We start from the raw sequence: 19,099 nt of genomic DNA, 5'->3' as shown, positions 1-19,099 counted from the left end.
CAAACATTACCAACCCCAGAATAGTGATTTAATCTTTTCTGTAGTGGTTACATTGATGGTTACAATGTAATCTAACCTTGATGTTCTGACGTTTAGAAATTTGACGGCGGCGTTATTGTAAAAATGTAATGCATTGTGAATAATTTAATTCCTTCATTTCTTGCATATGAAAGGATATTACGGTTAAACGGAATGCGCAATGTGATAATTGGTCTAGGTTTCTTTTGCAATCATTTATTTTTAGCACAAGAATTTCTTAAGAGACAAAGCTTTCTTCTCATCAGCTATATTATTTTACGAATATATAAACACAGGTATCGCAGCTAGCAATATCTTATTGAATATTTTTAACGTTATGTTGCGTGATCCCAAAAATTATTAACATATCCTAAATATTAATTTGTGTTTAAATTTCTTTATAACTAATGTATAATAAAACTTATTATTATAGAAATTTAATAATTGTATATCATTTATGGAATATAATTAATGTTTGCAATGATTTTCTATTAAAAACATGATGATATGATATTATATGTTTTAGGTAGTACTAAGATCAATAAGAATCTGAAATATAATGATCTCAGAAATTGGTACAGAAGGCTTTCAGCCAAGAGGGCTATCAGAAGAACGCCTCTTTAAGTTGCAATGTTTGATTAAAGCAACAGAAATACAGCACAGTGCTCAATGTGAATACGGAAATAAACTATTTTTAGCTCTTACAACTGGGAATGCTGAAATTTTTTTATATTACAAAAAGGATTCTACATCTGCTCCAATAATTAAAAGAATTCCTTGGTTCCAAGGATCTCACAAACAAATTTCAGCTTTATGTTTTCACTCTGTGGGATCATGGTTGCTCTCTGCAAGTGTTGATGGCTCTGTATATATTATTCCTGCTTTGTGCTGGGTTGATGAAAGTTATGATAGAGATAGAAGATGGACCAGTGATGATATAACTTCTTTTCCTTCTATTAGTTCACAATCTTCCCATTCAAAGTACATTTTATATATAAATTTTACACTAGATATAATTTTATCTCTCATAATTAATACTGATTCCGATTTACAGACCTACAGCAATAGTATGGTGGCAAAGCTCAGTAATACCTGCTGAAATTGGTATTATTGGAACTGAATATGGGGAGATTTTATTTATAAATCTCGAAACTGGTCACCAAACGAGCGTTACACAAGTTAAAGGAAATATTTCCAGTTTGCACATTTGCCATGATCAGAGTAATGACATTGTATCTCTCTTAATAACAAGCCAATCCCGACGGCAGTGGCGATTACTTTTAGAACAGCGAACATATAGCTGTTTGCATCATTTGGAAAATGGGGAACCATATAATGTATTGCACACAAATGACAACATGTACGATAATACAAAAATATTTGCTTCTACTAGATCCAGACTGCAAGGACTCAAGCAGTTGTCTGTTGACAAACTTGCTATACTTAGACAAAAGTTGATAGAAACAAAAAGTCAAGCTTTAGGAGAAAATCTGCAATATCATGGTCTGCAGTATTCATGATAAATAATATAATACAACTAAGTGTTGTTTAAAATCACTAATGAATCGATTGATTTTACAGATATTACAAGTAACAGAAATACTCATAATATAACTATTCATTCTGATCCATCTACAGAGGTGAATCAAAATCAGATAACACCTGAATTAATGTCATCAGAAGTGTTTCTGATGTCTCAGTTTGACAGAGAAGGCCAACAATTATATACATGTTATCATTCTCTAACAAATCAAATACTGGTAAGGAAATATTTTTTAATCTATAGAAAACGATGAATGTAATACTGAAATACCTTTATAATTACAGGTATATGGACCTAATTTTAGGCCTCTATCAGCACATAAAGTAGTTGAATCTTGTAGAAACGTTTTATTAACTCAACGTTTTCTTTTTATTACTGACGCTAGTCAGCGTGTAATGTATGTGATATCAGACAGATTATCCGAAAATCGTGATGTTGATAAAAGTGATATTGGGAAGTTTAATCCAGAGTGTATCGTTGGTTACTTTTCTTTAGCAAATAGCAAAGAAGTAATACGTGCCGTGTACAGAGCTATCGATTTCACTAACAATGCGCCAACACCACCTTCCGATGATACAAGAAATAAATACACGTTACCAAAGGGAATAAATGATATTAAAATTGAATTACCTCATGTAGATACTTGTATAATTGTAACAAATCATTCTGTGTATAAAGTTGTTCTAAGGTTGGTATTGTACTTTCAATTTTCATATTTCATCGATTTAGATCAACGGGTTATCGTTAATAATCTTTCACTTTAAGGAAACCAATATTGTCAATTTTTATGGAATTAGTATTGCAAAACAATGAACTTGAAAAAGCAGCAAAATTGGCTATAGTATTTGGCATTAATGCGCAACAGTTGTTAGAGCAAGCTGGTGACATACTTTTGACAAACAAAGACTTTCCACGAGCGGTGGCTTGTTATAAATTGTCTAAAGTAAGTAAAAATAATATCAAGATTTAGTTATGTGTATTCATATATAATTCTTGAAATTACTGTTTCCAGTGTAGAATAATGAAGAGTATGTTGAAATTTGCATCTGTTGGATATACAGCAGATTACACATTACGTTGTCTCACACACTGTTTAGCTTCTCCAGCTATTAGTGAGCTACCTATTGCATCAAGAATACATCTTTCTAATTTGTGTGTTCTTGCCTTTATCGAACGTACGCTTAGAATTTCATCTCAAAAATCTAAAGCGATATATAAGGAGTTTTTGTACGTATTTTATTAAATATTTGATTCATGTGTTGGTACATTATATTAACAAAAATTATTTATGTTACAGATATTTCTTATCTACAAATTCTTTTTACGATGAATTGTTAGCGGTTAATATTGCGGGACAAACGTGTCTCTGGGAAGTGTTGCATCATCTAGCAACACAGAAGGGTCTTTATGGACAGATGTTGGATATACTTATGAAGACAATATATTCTTTCAGTACAAGCAATTTCTATCCAACACCATGTAATGTATAATAATTACAATGATCATAAAATTATTTGAACACACGTGTTGCGTCGCGAGAATTAAACATTTCATGAATCATTTCAGATGGTTTGTTAATATGTATAAGTGAACCAAATTTAATGCAAGCAATTTTAGTAAATCCTGAGTTAGCTAGAAGTCATATGTCATTTATTGTTGATAATCTTCAAAACTCTCAAATTTTTGTACTTCAGGTAAAGCTTTAATCCTTCGAAAAAAAGGTATTCATTTCAACAACTTAATTTAATTTTTGTTAAATGTTTAGAGATTGGTCACACTATACGATCCAACGAATCCAGTGATAAGACCTAGAATAGTGCGATGTAGAATACGTCATAGAACTACTTCGTATAGTTCTCAATCTAGTCAGTGTGATTCTATAGATCTCGTGGAAAATGTAAGTATAAGTTGTTCATTAATCTCAATTCATTCTTTATACCTGTTTATACTTTAATTTCTTCCATAGGATGAGGCTGACACATTGATAGAAGAAATTATAGAAACTTTTTTACTAATTTTACTGACTTTGATTTATAAAAAATCTATTTTACATCAAGAAACTTCTCTTACGTGTAATATTGAATTATTAAACGTTAAAAAGGTAATTATCACATAAGCTGTTCTGTATCTTATATCAGTAGATAATCGTATATTTCTGTACCCATTAAAATAGGATAGGAATAATACTACTTATGGTGCTGATTTCAAAAGAAGGCCTTTATGTGCTGGATTCTCTCACGTTATTCTTATTAGAAATGGTAATGTTTACACATGGGGAAGTTCTGTACAGGGACGTTTAGGTAAGCATACGTACAATTATAAAATGTATCATTTGTTATTTCCAGTGTGCTTATATTTTATGTTCTTAATCATTTATAGGAACTGGTCCATCTGTATTGAGATTTGGCCCTCCACAAGCTATACCCTTTTTTCGGATCATGGAAGTCGAAGTTCTTAGCGTATCCTGCGGTCATTGTCACACTTTAGCAATGACTAACAATGGTGTTTATGCTTGGGGATCAAATCAATTCGGTCAGTTAGGTCTAGGCAAAATTTTACAATGTTCGTCACCCGAATTAGTTGCTTATTTGGCTCAAGAAGTTATTATCGATGCCGTGGCCGGTCAATATCATTCTGTCGCGTTGACATCGGATGGCAGAGTTTTTACATGGGGCTGGGGAGTCCATGGCCAGCTGGGCCATGGTAATACCGATAAAAAGATGGTTCCCACGTTAGTCACATCTTTACTTGGTACAGTTATACGTTACATTAGCGCCGGTCATGCACATACACTAGCCCTTTCAACAGAGGGTGCGGTGTACGCGTTTGGTTGCAATATTTTCGGGCAACTGGGTGTAGGGAATAATGTTAAAAGTTCAGTGCCAATAAAAGTCTTATTATCAGAGAAAATATTTCTTATTGCAACTGGATATTTTCATAACGTAAGTGGAGTTCTTTATCTTGTTTTAATTCAATGTTATCGCATAAACATAATTTATACATATATCTTTATACTAGCTCGCCGTTAGTTACACAAATAAGTTATACGTATGGGGAGCAAGCCCCCAAGTTCTTCGATTGCAAGCACAAACACAAAAGAGGGCTCGAATATTGGAGCAACGAGACAATATTATAAAACAGTTTGAAAATATTGATGAATTTGAGAAAGTCCCGGATCAAGCGAGTATGAACGACACGAATGAAGAGGTTTTCGAAGGCAATGCACAAAATAAAGATGCACAAGTTAAATCGACGGAAACTAGTCATTCGGAGACACGGAAAAAGCAATTAGATAACGTTTGTCTAAAGAGTGTAAATGTTGGGTCGATCGAAGAAGTCCAAACACATTTGAAACCAACAATAGTAGATACAAGTTTAGTAAGAGGGGATATCATACAGGTTTGTGAAATGATTTTTAATTAAACTTGTTCTTTGACAAACAAGATTATCATTTTCTTTCGCAACATTTTGAACAGATATCGACCGGGTGTCATCATAATGCCCTCGTAACGAAAGACGGATCGCTTTATACGTGGGGTCGTAATTTAGATGGTCAAATAGGCGACGGTAGCAGAAGAGAAATACCAATTCCCACTCCATTATGTTACAATCCTGCTTCTGTCTTTGCACAAGTACCTCCAAGACATAATGCTTACAAACGAGGAGACGAAGAACAAGAATTTGATGGTGGATTAAAGACGTCCACAATGGGAGAAAGACATAGAAACTCGAATGATGAAAGTAAACCATTTCAAACGGAAAATAATGAATCTAGAGAAAAAGTAAATCCTATAATTAAAACTGTTGGAGTCTGTTGCGGTTATGATTACACGGTTGCCATTCAACCAGGTATATACGTTATATAATTTATTATTCAATTAATAAAATTCTAACTAATTCTTATATTCTTTTTCAGGAGGTACAGTTTTAGCTTGGGGTAATAATAGCAGAGCGCAATTAGGCCGGGTTCTTGCAAAAGATACACGCGAGAACGACGATAAACTTGTATTAATTAAAAAACGCGTTGTACGACTACCCCATACTTCGCATAGAGCTATGGAGGTGCCTAGTCAAGTTCCTAACATTCCTGCACCCATTATTTCTTATCAGAGTTATGATGTACCTCCTCTTGCGGGTGTTATTCGTCCTTTAAGCGTTATAGAAAAATCATCAGGAGAGTTAACGCTGCATTATGCATTAGAATATTTCTCTGGTTTATACGATTCTTCAAGAATCATGGATAAGGTTGGTTTATTATTTCATGTAATTCATAAAACTGTTGAAGTAAAACAATGAAGTGATATATCCTTATACATTTTTAGTGTATTGAACTGAGTAATTATCAAGCTTGCTCAAAGATAGCTATGCTGCAACATAATATTTCTGAAGCATTCTCATATCAACTGAAAATTTTACACCTAATGAGTATTCGCTCTTGCTCAAAAACAAAGTCTGAACATTTACGTGAAAAGGCAGAATGTAAGACGGCAGAGGATACTGAAATAAAAACAAAGTCTTTAAATCATAACGTTAAAAAGAATACTGAATTATTTAATAAACAAGTGGAAAAGAATTTAATCGATTCTGTCGAGGATTGTGCTGTTAGAAACAAACTGAAAATCCCAGCGAGTAAATCATTGAATAGTTTACAGATACTTCAACAAGAATTGTACACATTTGATTGTCAAGGTGGTTTAGAGGAATTATGCAAAGACGCGAAGTGCGAAAACGCACCTTCAGAAATTTTTGAAAACTCTTACGATTCTGATGCTAATTCTGAATCAGATGAGTGGGTGGAAAATCTTGTTTTGATGCAAGAAAAAGAAAGTAGAACCGAGGACAATTCAGTATCCTCTGCTGCTATAAAAGAAGCAGCTGAACAAAATCAACTGTACAAAAGCAGTGAAAAGAAAATTTCATGCTCTCGACAAAACAACCTCATCAACGAAGCCGTTAAAGTGATTAAATTTTTCTTAAACGAAATGGAAAGTGAACCGGATACGACCAAGTGCAAAATATTGCAAGATACTCTTGATTTCTGGATTGAACATGAGTTACCTATACAAAGCATAGAAAATGTATTTTTAGAGCATATTGAATCAATTTTTTACCCTCTTGGATTATTACTATTCTGGTAAGTAGCTACATTGTTATTCAGAGCTTATTTATCAGAATCAATTAATTATTATAATTCCCACAGTCAAGAGATAATGGATAAATATTTGGACACAAATAAGAATGATACAGAAGTCAAGAACTCTACTCTGGTTAATTTATTTTCTGTTAAATTTTGCCTTCAAGTGTGTTCTATGTTATTGAATCATATTGATCAAGGTAAACTTGTATAAACGATTTTAAACGTGTTTTATATTACACTTCTTGTAAATCGTTTTTGTATCACAGATGAGCCTGCACCCGAATTTATCAAGCTGTTATCATCTTTAACTGCTGATCATTATGGACCACCACTCACTGGATATCCAGGTTCGAGTGGGAATAATACTTCGAAACAAATGATAGAAGGGATTATAAGTACTGTGTCTTCTAATACTCACGATTCTAGATCATTTGTACATATTAAGGTGAATTACAAATATTCCTGTAGGCACGAAAATAATTAAAATAAATACTAAAAAAATGTACATTGTTGAAAATTAGGATCCAGACACAGTGTATCGATTTCTCGCTGCTGAAGAAGATACAATGGTATTTACGTGTGGACATCATTTTCCATTGTCTACCTACAAAACGGAAGTGATTTCAACAATGGAAACTGAGTTACTGACATCTGAATCACTAGTTCTTCCATGTACAGCTCAGTATCTAGGAAAAATGTTATTTCAAACGTCTAAACCAGAAATATTGTGTCCATTGTGTATACCACGAGCATTGGAAACGTTGGTGAAAAAGAATAATGGGTGAGAAGTATGTACCTGAGATTTTATTTAGAAGAAACTGGTATACAATTTTTTTTCTTAGGCTCTTAAAGAACACAAATTATGCATATAAAGTGAACATTAAAATTAATTTTAGTAGACTAAAATATATTAAAAGTACTGTAATCTAGTTAGATTAATAACTAAGTATGAAATGGACAAAATACTTGCCATTGCAATTCGAACATTTATTCAACAAACATCACAGAATATTGTAAAGGATTAAAGCTCTCTATATATTCCAAACCATATTTTTTAAATTATCTATATATACAGGTAACTATTCATAGACACAAAAATTTATTAAACATATTACTGAATATAAAAAAAAAAAAATACTATAGTGCACTAATTTTTATATTACTTAAAGACTTTTGTCTTATTAAGTATCATAATTCTTTGATTACGCACATTGAAATTGAACGTATTGTACTGGAAACAGATCTTATGTGTTCATAAATCGTTGGTACTAAAAGGTACTGTAAGGTAATAAGAAGAGCTAGATTATGAATTGATATTTTTGTTTTTGTATATTGTTTAAGTTCATGAGCATCACAAAATCAGAAAAATTTTAATTAAACGCGTGACTTCTGATTAGTATACAGTATAATAAATTTCGTTATAATTAGCACTATAATTAAAAAAATTAATTAATTCAAATACAACGATAAATATAAGAAATAACGAACTAAATATTATTTCTCTTTGCAGCAATTTGTAGTTTGCAATGACTAAAAATTTGAGTCTTATTAGAATTTCAATCTTTGGTTTATAGCATAAAAATGGCTATAAAAAACATGTTACCCAGGTGTGAGGTTTATTAACCAAATGCTAGTTGTTGTGAAATATAATATACAATTGTACAGTAGTTATATTACATTAGAATTGTATAATAACGGAACACTAGAGAATGGATGCAGTTATCTAAAATTGGTGCAAAATACTAAGGACTGAAAAAAAAGTACATTCATCTAGTCTGAAAAGTATATGCCAGAATTATATAATAATTAATCATGGTAGAAGTTTTATTAATACAGGTATATATTAAGTGATCTTTTTTTTTTTGAAGTTACATTTACTTTTAATTAGATTAATATAAGAATATGGTAGGAAAATAGAACTAATATATGTGTATAGAATACAAATTTATAACGTAAACAAGATTTTTGGTTACAAATGGAACAGGCTGGTAGAAATGTTTTATTGTCTTTTAATGGTAGAATTGCATGAAAGTGAAAATATAATAGAAATATAATATTATATGTCAGAGATCTTCATCATGATTTCAGTAACCAAATAGGAAGGTTTTAGGCATTAATCAATGCAAATTTTATTATAATTATGTTAAATTATAAACTGCCGAATATTTTATCAACTTAATAAATATAATGTAACATATTAAATTTAAATGATTCATGTTAGTTATTTTAACTGGTCAATATTTTCTTAATTAGTATGCTACGTGAATCAATTTGTAGAGGATTGAAAACTCTGAAACAGGGAACAGTCGTTGAAGAAAGTGCAATATATGAAAGGAAAATCGCGTTGAATAAAATCTAAATCCTTCTGTTCAACAATGGTACATTTTCCTATTAGTTATTCTTTTAAATAAACGATATACCTATATACTATATTTTCGACCTGCAAGACAGTCTTCCACGTCTTGTTTCTCGATACGTAACATACGGGTATGATATATTAAAACAAATATTCAATTTATCACGAATAAATTCAATGGAATTTGTTTGTGATAAAATGTATCATGTATCTTTCGACATCACTTGCGTAATTATTTTAAGTATCGTATCAATTACGAAACGTATAACAAATTAATTGAAATCAGATGTTTTTCATTAAATTTCAATGAATTTGTTTAATTATACGAACCGCAATAATGATGTAACATACGTACGTATATCCGAATGTACAGTTTTGAACGTCTTATATATTGAAGTCTTTCATTGATAGTACTTAGACAATTAAAAATATTGGATCAATAAATATGATTAGCAGAACGATTTATCGAGTTTTATTTCAGATTAAGCGAATTTAATTCTGTCGTTTAATTTCTACCTCTTTGATTTTTTAGGTGGTAAGGGAGGAGAAAGAAATACGAAGAAATCCTTTCCTGCTTTTTCAAATGTTTTATTTAAAAACTTTTATCCAAAAAATACATACGTTTTCCATCACAATCAATGAATTCATTTTACTTGACATTCATCAGTCATAGAAGGAAGAACTCCTGCCAAACATTCGTCTCGGCGATGAAAATGATGAGAAATAAATTGAATGAATGATGTATTTAATATTCAACTCAGAAACAAAAATGTAATACTATGTTTACGTTTGAACATTGAATCTGTTAATGATTTAGATATACCAGAAATGATTGCAGATCTAACATATTCAAGTGGATCTGAATTTTCATACAATTTTAATTGAATTTTGGAGATTTTAACCATAACAGAATCAGGTTTTTATTTAGAATGATGGAATTAAAATTGTTCGATATTACGTGCAAGCTGATCAAGCTCGAGACGAATAGCTTCCGGTAAATCATCGCCAACTTGGGCATCGAAATACTTTTTAAGGTCATCAACTTCCTTCTGCCAGAAACTTTTCGATAATCTGAACAATTCCTCCATGTTAACGTTTTCTCTCATGTTGTCCAGATTAAAGGAGTCTAATTTTGGTAGTAAACCGATCGGAGAATCCATCGCGACGTCCTCGCCGTCGATCCTCCGGAGAATCCAATCCAGGACACGAGAGTTCTCACCGAAACCTGGCCAGAGGAATTTACCGTCTGCTCCTTTCCTGAACCAATTCACGTGGAATATCGCTGGTAGTTTAGCATTTTTCACATTGGCCATGCTCAGCCAATGACCGACGTAATGTCCAAAATTGTAGCCGAAGAAGGGCCTCATCGCGAATGGATCGTGCATGATTACCTTACCCTGATCATCAATTATTCAATATATATTAGCATGTACAATTAAACATTTATCCGCTAATTACATATATCACATACCTGATGTTCTGCTGCAGCAGTCGCCTCGGATCTCATTGCTGCTCCTATGAAGACGCCATGCTGCCAGTTTCTTGCCTGATAAATCAAAGGAACACCTTCAGGTCTGCGGCCACCGAAGAGTATAGCATCTATAGGAACCCCATTTGGATCTTCCCAAGCAGGATCAATGATGGGACACTGGCTGGCTGGTGAACAGAATCTGGAATTTGGATGTGCAGCAGGTGTCTTGGATCCCCTGTTCCACTTATTACCCCTCCAATCGGTGATCTGCTCAAAATATCACTTCTTAGATAATATTTACCACTATCACTGTCACTGTTAATCTCTGATCTCTATACCTCAATGTCTTCACTGATCTCTTTCTCCAATCCTTCCCAGAAAACTCCACCGTCGCTGGTAGCAGCCACATTAGTGAAGATTGTATTCTTGAAGATGGTCTTCATGGCGTTTGGGTTTGTGGCGTAGCTGGTCCCAGGTGCCACGCCGAAGAATCCGTTCTCAGGATTGATGGCGCGAAGTCTTCCTTCTTTGTCGAACTTCATCCAGGCGATGTCGTCGCCGACGCACTCGATTTTGTAACCGGGTAGAGTAGGCTGCATCATAGCTAAGTTGGTCTTTCCGCAAGCGCTGGGAAACGCGGCGGCCACGTAATGTTTTTTACCTTTTGGACTCGTGATACCCAGTATCTAGAAAAGGTAACTGATACAGAATCTCTTTAGACGAATGAACAAACTCGTGAGCACTGAGTAACGATTGAAAAGAAAAAGATGACTCGAAGGATAAATGATATTCAAAGTAAGCATTAATAGGGTGTTACGTACGAGCATATGCTCTGCAAGCCAGCCCTCGTCCCTGGCAATGGTCGAGCCGATTCTCAAGGCGAAACATTTTTTACCAATCAAAGAATTTCCACCGTAACCGCTTCCGTAAGAGGCTATCTCGTTTTTCGCTGGGCTATGTAGAATGATGGTTCTTTCAGGATCGCATGGCCATGAAGGTATTACGTCGACTTTCGAATTTGATTTTGGAACACCAACAGAGTGCAAGCACTTGACGAAATCGTTGTTTCCAAGAGCCTCGAGGACCTTCTTTCCCATTCTGGTCATTATTTGCATAGAACAAACGACGTATGGAGAGTCTGTGATCTGTATTCCAATTTTTGACAGAGGCGAACCCAATGGACCCATGCTGAACGGGATCACGTACATTGTTCTGCCTATAATGATTATACAGGATATTCTAGGTTTGTCTCGACTTACGTTACGAAGAACTAAACACACCTTGTATTTTATTTTGTTAAGTAACAGATAGAATGAACGTAAGACCACAAGTAACTGACCTTTCATGCATCCAGGAAAACGTTCTAGAATAGCTTTGTCCATATCAACCGGAGAAATCCAGTTACCCAGTTCTCCGGTAACACCATCGCGTGCCGTTGGTATCGTATCACGCCTTGACTCGGTGCTAATGAAGGTGCGTTTCTCAACGCGTGCTACGTCCGCCGGATTCGTTCTGGCGAGCCAACTAAAAAAGCAAATGAGATATTTCAGCTACTAAACATCTGGAAAACTTGGAATTCGTTCGATCTAATATCGTCCGATCCTTATGAGACGAGTGTCGTTTCAACAGATGTTGGAAAATGGCCAAAGAAAAGCATTGCTAGAAATATCAAGACGGCAATCGCGAATAACTTCCTTCAATTACTAACGTACCAAACATATTTTATTATATATACTAATTCATTCATAAAATATACTTACCAATTCTCATATTTTGGCAGGGGCAAGATGGTTCCACTTTGCTCGAGGAGCTTCAATTGCTGATGATATTCCGCATCGCTTCCGTCGCAAATGTAAATATCCTTTGGACAGCAAATTGATGACCATTCCTCGATGTACGATCGAAGTTTCGGCGCGAGAGGTTCCGTCAGTGTGTTTAGCAATGGTGTTTTTCCAATGTATTCGTAATTGTTGTTAAGGGACGGATTTTTTGCCGCATGGGTGACCAATGTTGACACCCTGTGAATAGGTAATGTTAATATTTATTTCATTGATAAGATTCTTGTAAAAACATGCTCGCTGTACATTTAACACCTGTTTGTTTTAGGTATGGGATATCAGAGTAACAGGTGGTTCTACGAAGTACCGCGTTAATAACACGTCGATCGATTGGCTCTTACTCCATCACTATAGCATAAATCTTGTCAAGTGAAAAAATGAATTTTCACATAGCCAATCCGCAAGGTAATGAAACGTTCATGCATTCACTTTGTCATTGATGTTATATGGTAAAAGATTATCATTGTTTTAATATACTGCGATGAAACTTAATTAATTTTTATAAAAAAAACGACTTGATTCAATATAAACGCAGGCTTGAAAAACCATGGTAAGAAGATTAAACGTATTGAAAAATGTACTTAAAAGAAAAGAGAAAAATGCAACGTCATTGTTGTTGAAAGTTTATTCATAATATTTTTACAGAAGACGGTAATTTTATTTTGTTTGCTTCGCGGCATCATTGTAAATAAATGTTGCACGTAAATTGCGTAATGACGATAGCGTTGCATTAGATCCTAAGATAAGATTATATAATAGAAGCCTAATATAGTTAACTGAATGGTTTCTTTGCAAAGGTAGTTTTTTCCATCTAATCCACACCGTTAGTTTTTATATAACAATTCTGTTCGATCAACAAATTGAATTATTCGCACTTGAACGGATATGAAGAGTACAGTTCAATCAATTTCAAAGCATCAAAATAATATTTTCTCAGATGCCGGTTACGCGTGTTAAACGAAACTCTAATAAAAAATATAAAATTACAGATTCTGGAAGGCATGGAATGTCCGAGCGTCAAAATGTGTTTAAAATCAAATTACACCGCATGAAAGGAACGAAGATCTCGCCCCAAAACATGGTAATTTTTCAAAGAAAACATACTGCTTTTTTAAGAGAAATACTCAAGAAAATAAGCACAGCTTACTCACCGCGGGTGGTAAACGTCGACACACGCGTGCGGCATGTCGAGTCTCTTTCCACAGCCGGGATGAGTTCGATGGCTCAGAATCGCGAACCGTGCTGACTGTCGTTTAATCTCGAGGACATTGATCGATTGACCAATTCTAGAATACCGAAGACTTCCCGGATGAACGATAGAAGATCTTCTGAAAGAGGCAGCTACCACGGAGAAGTTCCTGGTTACGTTTATACCCTTTCTAACGAGACTCGACCAGCGAATCGGATCGATTTTCGCCGACATCTCTGTTGCTGGTCGCTTTTATACGATCGTCAAAGATACCGGCGAGTCCTGGTGGCTCGTTTCGCCTATTGGCCGGTCGCACTTCCGGTCGGTATAGTGGGGAGAGATGGAACGCTGGCGGAATCGGCCGCGGACTTCGGATCACTCGTTCAGGGATCGCAATTGACCTGATTGTTGGCCTTTTTGCAGATCGTGCCTTGGTGCAGACGATGATGCAAACACCGTAGATGCGATTTCGAGATGGCAAGACGAATCGAAAAAGGTCCCTGAACAGAGGAACTTCCCGGCGATCCGCGACGCGTCTGCGGCCGCGAGTGACCGAACGACTCGACTCTGTTCCAAGCTGAGGTTTAATTGGAACACCGGCCGACAGACGACGCGTAGACGGTAAAAAGTACACGTAGGAGCTGATTGATCGGAACTCGACGCTGTCAGTAGTAGTCCTTGAGATTTTCTTCGACAGCTAATCGAGTAAAGAGCTGCCAAATTCGGTCGCAGCTGGTCGCAGCTGATCAAAAAGGACTGTACTCTTGATCACACGGTTACGGATAGACTGGGCTCGAGCAATACGGTTCGAGAAGTAAAAGCAATCGCGGGCGCGATTAATCGGCCCACGCCTTGCATTAAAACGAAATCGGTTGGTTGGGCCGGTCGGGTTTTATAATGAAAGCGTTACTGCTACTTGCTCTTCTATTTTTGCGCGAACACTTTCGCTTTTCGCTATCTAGCTCACATGCTTTGACCGCTCGCGCGATTATCCCAGCGGATCGGTGCACTCTTAATTACCTGTTATTTTTCATAGACCAAGTCGATCAAGGAATTTGTCAATTTTCGCATGGTACACATATTGAATTCTAGATACTCGATCGATAACGAGGCTAACAAGCCTGAAATCAGATACGAGGAGAATCTAATTGTGTAGCTTATTAGCTTGTTATTGATTCGCGGATCTGAATCAAAAGATATCGATCGGCGGATATACCGTGCATCTCGGTAAACTGTAATAGAAGGTTCAGGTTCCACCACTTTTGAACGTCAACAGCTGTGCAATCCGCGAACGATTAAGTGGCTTATAAATTTAATATTGGTCAATGCAAATCGTGACGCTGCTGTCTAATCGATTAGACGGTAGTACAAAGTATAAATACCAGGATGTAGCTGGAATTTAAGTGAATTAACTTTGTCAAGATAATCAGAACAGACATGAAAAAAGTTCTTGAAATCGCACTTCGGGTTACATCATTAATAACATAAATATTGTTGAATGTAATTAAAAGTAATTTCGTATTTTGACGGTCAATGTTACTTATATCTGACCTTGATACATACGTAAATTTTTAATTTATATTTAATTAAAAAATTAATCGTTTCAAAGCATACATTTCAAAAGCTCTTAATCTAAAATGACAACATCCAAAGCGGTACTTTAAATGTGTTGCATCTTGTTGATTGTTTGAAAATTATATTATAGATTAGCATTTAACCGTCGCCTTGAGAATACTGATCCCGTTGTTTTTGTATCAACGTCCTTCAATCGTTATCTAGAAGATAATTAGTGTTTTGTTAGCCGAGAAGGGGAGGACCGAGAAGCACGATGCTCCAAAATGAGAATTGCGCGACGATGAGCCAAGAGATGGAAAAAAACTTGTAAAACGTAGACAACGAAAGTAAACAGAACGTCGCATCGACGATTCTTTATTTTTTCTCTTCTCGTAACCACTTGAATAGATTCGTCGTTTTGTCGCATTATCGCGTTAAATGTGGGATTGGCGAATTATCTCGAGCAGACTGTGAACTACGGACCAAGCGAAGCGGTGTTGGATTGTGTCGAAATCGAAATGCATTCTCATCTCTTCAACGTAATGAGACCGAAAAATTCATGAATAATTCGAGTATCCCGCTTTCGATAAAGTCAACAATGATTGCGATCGCTTTGTTGCTTGCTGTGTTTTCTCTTATGAAATACATTGTGTTGCTCGTATGATTAATTTTGCAATGAAATGGATTAGATAACTGTTGATTGTAAATTGGAAAATAATTTTGTTAAATTAAGACACTACCTTTTAGAATTTACAAATTCAGGGGTTAATAAATACCTCCCTCGACTCACTGAGATACTAATAAGGATTTCTTTTTCTTTTTCAGATTCATGAATTGAAGTCGCACCCTGAAACTGAATCGAGTAATAATATTGCATCGGATGCAATTGAAATGAGGACGATCGAGAGAGTTATAATGCAGCATCGAGAAGAGATTGTATGCATGAAGAATATAATGACGACGGAACCGATCGACTCGCCTTGTCGAATGCATTCGAGGTGAATTTGTTACAGGAAAAAAAGAAAAAAAAGACGACGTCGAAGCAAGATTGCTCAGAGAAAGGAAACGTGCTTAGCTCGTTGTACTTTGATCTAAGCTGGCCAGTACGCGCAATTCATGCAACATTATTGTTTACTGAGATTTCTCGTACAATTTCTCATAATTTTTTTGTTTGGGATTTCCGAGTCGGTTGCCTTTAATCATGCAAATGATTAATTTCCTGGAACATAGGATCACGGATAAAGGGGACATAGGGTACGCGAAAATCTCGATGTTTCGGTAAACTTCGAACCTGTTTTGTTTTCTTCAATGAGAGATACCGATACCTTTCGTTTCCTATAACTTTAGTGGAAAGTTAATATCATTTGTTTCAAGTAAACAAATTTATTTTGTTAAAGCATACAAGTGTTTTGTTTTTATCATGAATCGTAACAATTGCTATTTTATACTGTTCTTCCAAGGAAAATTATAATTGAACAAATCAGGATTCGATTGTTACGATTGATTTTAATAGTGTCTAGTTTCAAGGCAATGTTCCATTACAAGTTTATCAGGTTCCAATATTTTTCTTCACCCTACGCAGCTAATTAATCATTACGCAGCACATCGATAATTATAAATCATTTTTTCAGTCGGACACATTTCTTTGTTTCTTTCTTTCGTTCGATTATCAAACTAGTGTTAATTTTCTAGAATGATGTTTGATTGCTTATATCTAATTTGTTATTAAAGATCCAAAGATTCCTATGATTACATCCAGTTTCGAAAACTAACCATTCTGTCAATTAGTTTAAAAATAAATGGTAATTATTTGTTATATTACTTATGGTGTGTAAACCGGTTGACATAGTGGCATCATTTATTAAGTAACAAGATCGAAAAATGATTAGAATAATTATTTGACAAACTTATATTTTGAAAAGACCGCCCAGAATTGTTTTTAAAGTTTGATCACTTCGTCATCTATGCAAAAGCGGCGGAAACTATTCAACAAATTACCGACTTATCGACTGAACTTCCGACAGTCGGCAGTCGGTAAGTTAACGAATAGTTTGCGCCGCTTTTTTATAGATGGCGCAATGGTCGATGGCTTAGGGATTGACTGCTAGAGGATTTATCGACAAAATACAAAATACAAATTAATGGGTGATTTGATTTTGTAACTCAACCATAATAATTGTTTTAATTTAATTTGTGAAACACTTCCTATTGCAACAGTCTAACGCACGTTGATGGAAATAGCTGATTACTTCGATATCAAAGATTATATCCCATCACTCAGTTAGTGTCTCGAGCTCAGCTTTGCCATATTACAGCAATAAGAGGAGCAGCAAGGGGATGTTGATCCAACCCTTTGAACATTAAATATCACGGCTTCACCACCAAACACAGGCCATCAGGTTTGCTGGCGTCAGGAGTGGGGGCTCCTGGCGCTTTTGCAAACGGCCCGATAAGCCGGTACCGGGTGCGACCCCCGTATCGGCTACATTGTAGCCAGCAGGGGGAGGTCTCAATTTGGACCTCCCCCGAGATGGGCACCTATGTGCCAGGCGTGGAGGGCATCGAAATAATATACACAAGGTCTCAGAGCCCTCCTTTAGCGCCAGTATCGGTCGCCGTGGGGTTTTAGTCAGTAGGAATCTGACACTCCCCCGCCGCCTTCCCCCAGGGGGCGGTGGGGGGTCTTATGCAAGATTTCCCCACGTTAAAAAAAAAAAAAAAAAAACTATTTATATTCCTTATCCTTGTATTCATTGTATCCCTTGTATTCTTGTATCCCTATATTCTTTTCATCCCTATATGCCTTACATCTCTTCATCCCTTAAATCCCTACATTATTATCATCCGTACATTCTTTTCATCCATACATTCTTTTCAGCCCTACATTCCTTTCATCCCTACATTCCTTACATCGCTTCATCCCTTACATCCCTGCATTCATTTCATCCCTTCATTTTTTTCATCCCTACATTCTTTCCATCCCTTCATTCATTCCATCCCTACATTCCTTAACCCTTTTCATCCCTTAAATCCCTACATTCCTTTCATCCCTACATTCTTTCCATCCCTTCATTCATTTCATTCCTACATCTCTCCATCCCTTATATCTCTGTATCCCTTACATCCCTGTATTCTTCACATATTTGCAACATTTTTATGCAAAATCGTGCAAAATTTAGTTCCCCCTTTTGCCACCAGAGGGCGCTGGTTCGACATCGAAATTTTAGTTCACATTTATGCCGCTAGAGGGCCAAAAATTGAGCTTGGTTTAGTTCCTTTTTCCAAAACCAGGTGGCGCTGATTCGACATCGAAATTTTAGTTCACATTTTTGCCGCTAGGGGGCGCTATTTTCGGGAATTTCGCGAAAATTTCGAAAAAACAGCGCCCCCTAGCGGCAAAAATGTGAACTAAAATTTCGATGTCGAATCAGCGCCATCTGGTTTTGGAAAAAGGAACTAAATCATGCTCAATTTTTGGCCCTCTGGCGGCAAAAATGTGAACTAAAATCTCGACGTCGAATCAGCGCCCTCTGGTGGCAAAAAAGGGAACTAAATTTTGCACGATTTTGCATAAAAATGTCGCAAATATGTGAAGAATGCAGGGATATAAGGGATACGGAGATATAAGGGATGGAGAGATGTAGGGAATGTAGGGATGAAGAGAATGTAGGGATGAAATGAATGAAGGGATGAAATGACTGTAGGGATGGAAAGAATGTAGGGACGGAAGAAATGTGGGAATGTAAAGAATGTAGGGATGTAAGGGATGAAGCGATGTAAGGAATGCGGAGATGAAAAGAATGTAGGGATGTAAGGGATGAAGAGATGCAAAGAATGTAGGGATGAAAAGAATGTACGGATGATAATAATGTAGGGATTTAAGGGATGAAGAGATGTAAAAAATGTAGGGTTGAAGAGAATATAGGGATGAAAAGAATGTAGCGATGAAAAGAATGTAGGGATGAAAAGAATGTAGGGATGAAAAGAATGCAG

At 35.7% G+C, this 19,099-nt stretch overlaps 2 protein-coding genes across 5 annotated transcripts; one reads left to right on the top strand and one right to left on the bottom strand.

The window, feature by feature from the left end:
- Positions 1-53: 53 nt before the first annotated feature.
- ca (RCC1 and BTB domain containing protein claret) lies at positions 54-11,523 on the top strand. Of its 4 annotated transcripts, XR_004582291.2 has the most exons (22): positions 54-314; positions 545-999; positions 1,073-1,521; positions 1,600-1,778; positions 1,846-2,249; positions 2,327-2,504; positions 2,574-2,788; positions 2,859-3,040; positions 3,128-3,255; positions 3,327-3,458; positions 3,528-3,662; positions 3,735-3,861; positions 3,941-4,503; positions 4,580-4,960; positions 5,038-5,410; positions 5,478-5,806; positions 5,884-6,695; positions 6,762-6,895; positions 6,965-7,143; positions 7,220-7,486; positions 8,209-8,534; positions 9,587-11,523. XR_004582291.2 is itself a non-coding variant. In XM_076693350.1 (21 exons), the coding sequence occupies exons 2-20, from the start codon at positions 578-580 to the stop codon at positions 7,481-7,483; spliced, it is 5,586 nt and encodes a 1,861-aa protein (XP_076549465.1). In that variant the 5' UTR covers positions 54-314; positions 545-577; the 3' UTR covers positions 7,484-7,486; positions 9,587-11,523. The 4 variants fall into 4 exon arrangements, 3 of the variants coding, with proteins under 3 accessions (XP_076549465.1, XP_034188520.2, XP_076549464.1); XM_076693350.1 differs by lacking the exon at positions 8,209-8,534; XM_034332629.2 differs by lacking the exon at positions 9,587-11,523 and having other exon boundaries at positions 8,209-8,565.
- LOC117608081 (phosphoenolpyruvate carboxykinase [GTP]) lies at positions 8,542-13,786 on the bottom strand. Its single transcript, XM_034332635.2, has 7 exons — positions 13,515-13,786; positions 12,286-12,543; positions 11,865-12,049; positions 11,347-11,741; positions 10,864-11,211; positions 10,526-10,792; positions 8,542-10,451 (listed from the first exon to the last, which is right to left on the bottom strand). Exons 1-7 carry the CDS (start codon positions 13,784-13,786, stop codon positions 9,993-9,995), a joined length of 2,184 nt encoding a protein of 727 aa, XP_034188526.1. The 3' UTR covers positions 8,542-9,992.
- Positions 13,787-19,099: the final 5,313 nt, after the last annotated feature.

This window comes from Osmia lignaria, chromosome 3, assembly GCF_051020975.1.
Source record: "Osmia lignaria lignaria isolate PbOS001 chromosome 3, iyOsmLign1, whole genome shotgun sequence".
Taxonomy (NCBI): Eukaryota; Metazoa; Arthropoda; class Insecta; order Hymenoptera; family Megachilidae; genus Osmia; species Osmia lignaria.
The sequence above is the reverse complement of the archived record's forward strand: the minus strand, read 5'-3'. Positions and strand labels throughout refer to the sequence as shown.

Excerpts from the sequence above, each read along its gene's own strand:
- ca (XM_076693350.1), top strand. The coding sequence starts at position 578 with ATGATCTCAGAAATTGGTACAGAAGGCTTTCAGCCAAGAGGGCTATCA. Across the intron at positions 1,000-1,072 it reads TCACAATCTTCCCATTCAAA|ACCTACAGCAATAGTATGGT; the intron begins GTACATTTTATA and ends TCCGATTTACAG. Across the intron at positions 5,411-5,477 it reads CACGGTTGCCATTCAACCAG|GAGGTACAGTTTTAGCTTGG; the intron begins GTATATACGTTA and ends ATTCTTTTTCAG.
- LOC117608081 (XM_034332635.2), bottom strand. The coding sequence starts at position 13,786 with ATGTCGGCGAAAATCGATCCGATTCGCTGGTCGAGTCTCGTTAGAAAG. Across the intron at positions 12,544-13,514 it reads GTCGACGTTTACCACCCGCG|GGTGTCAACATTGGTCACCC; the intron begins GTGAGTAAGCTG and ends ACCTATTCACAG. Across the intron at positions 10,452-10,525 it reads CTGCTGCAGCAGAACATCAG|GGTAAGGTAATCATGCACGA; the intron begins GTATGTGATATA and ends ATTGATGATCAG.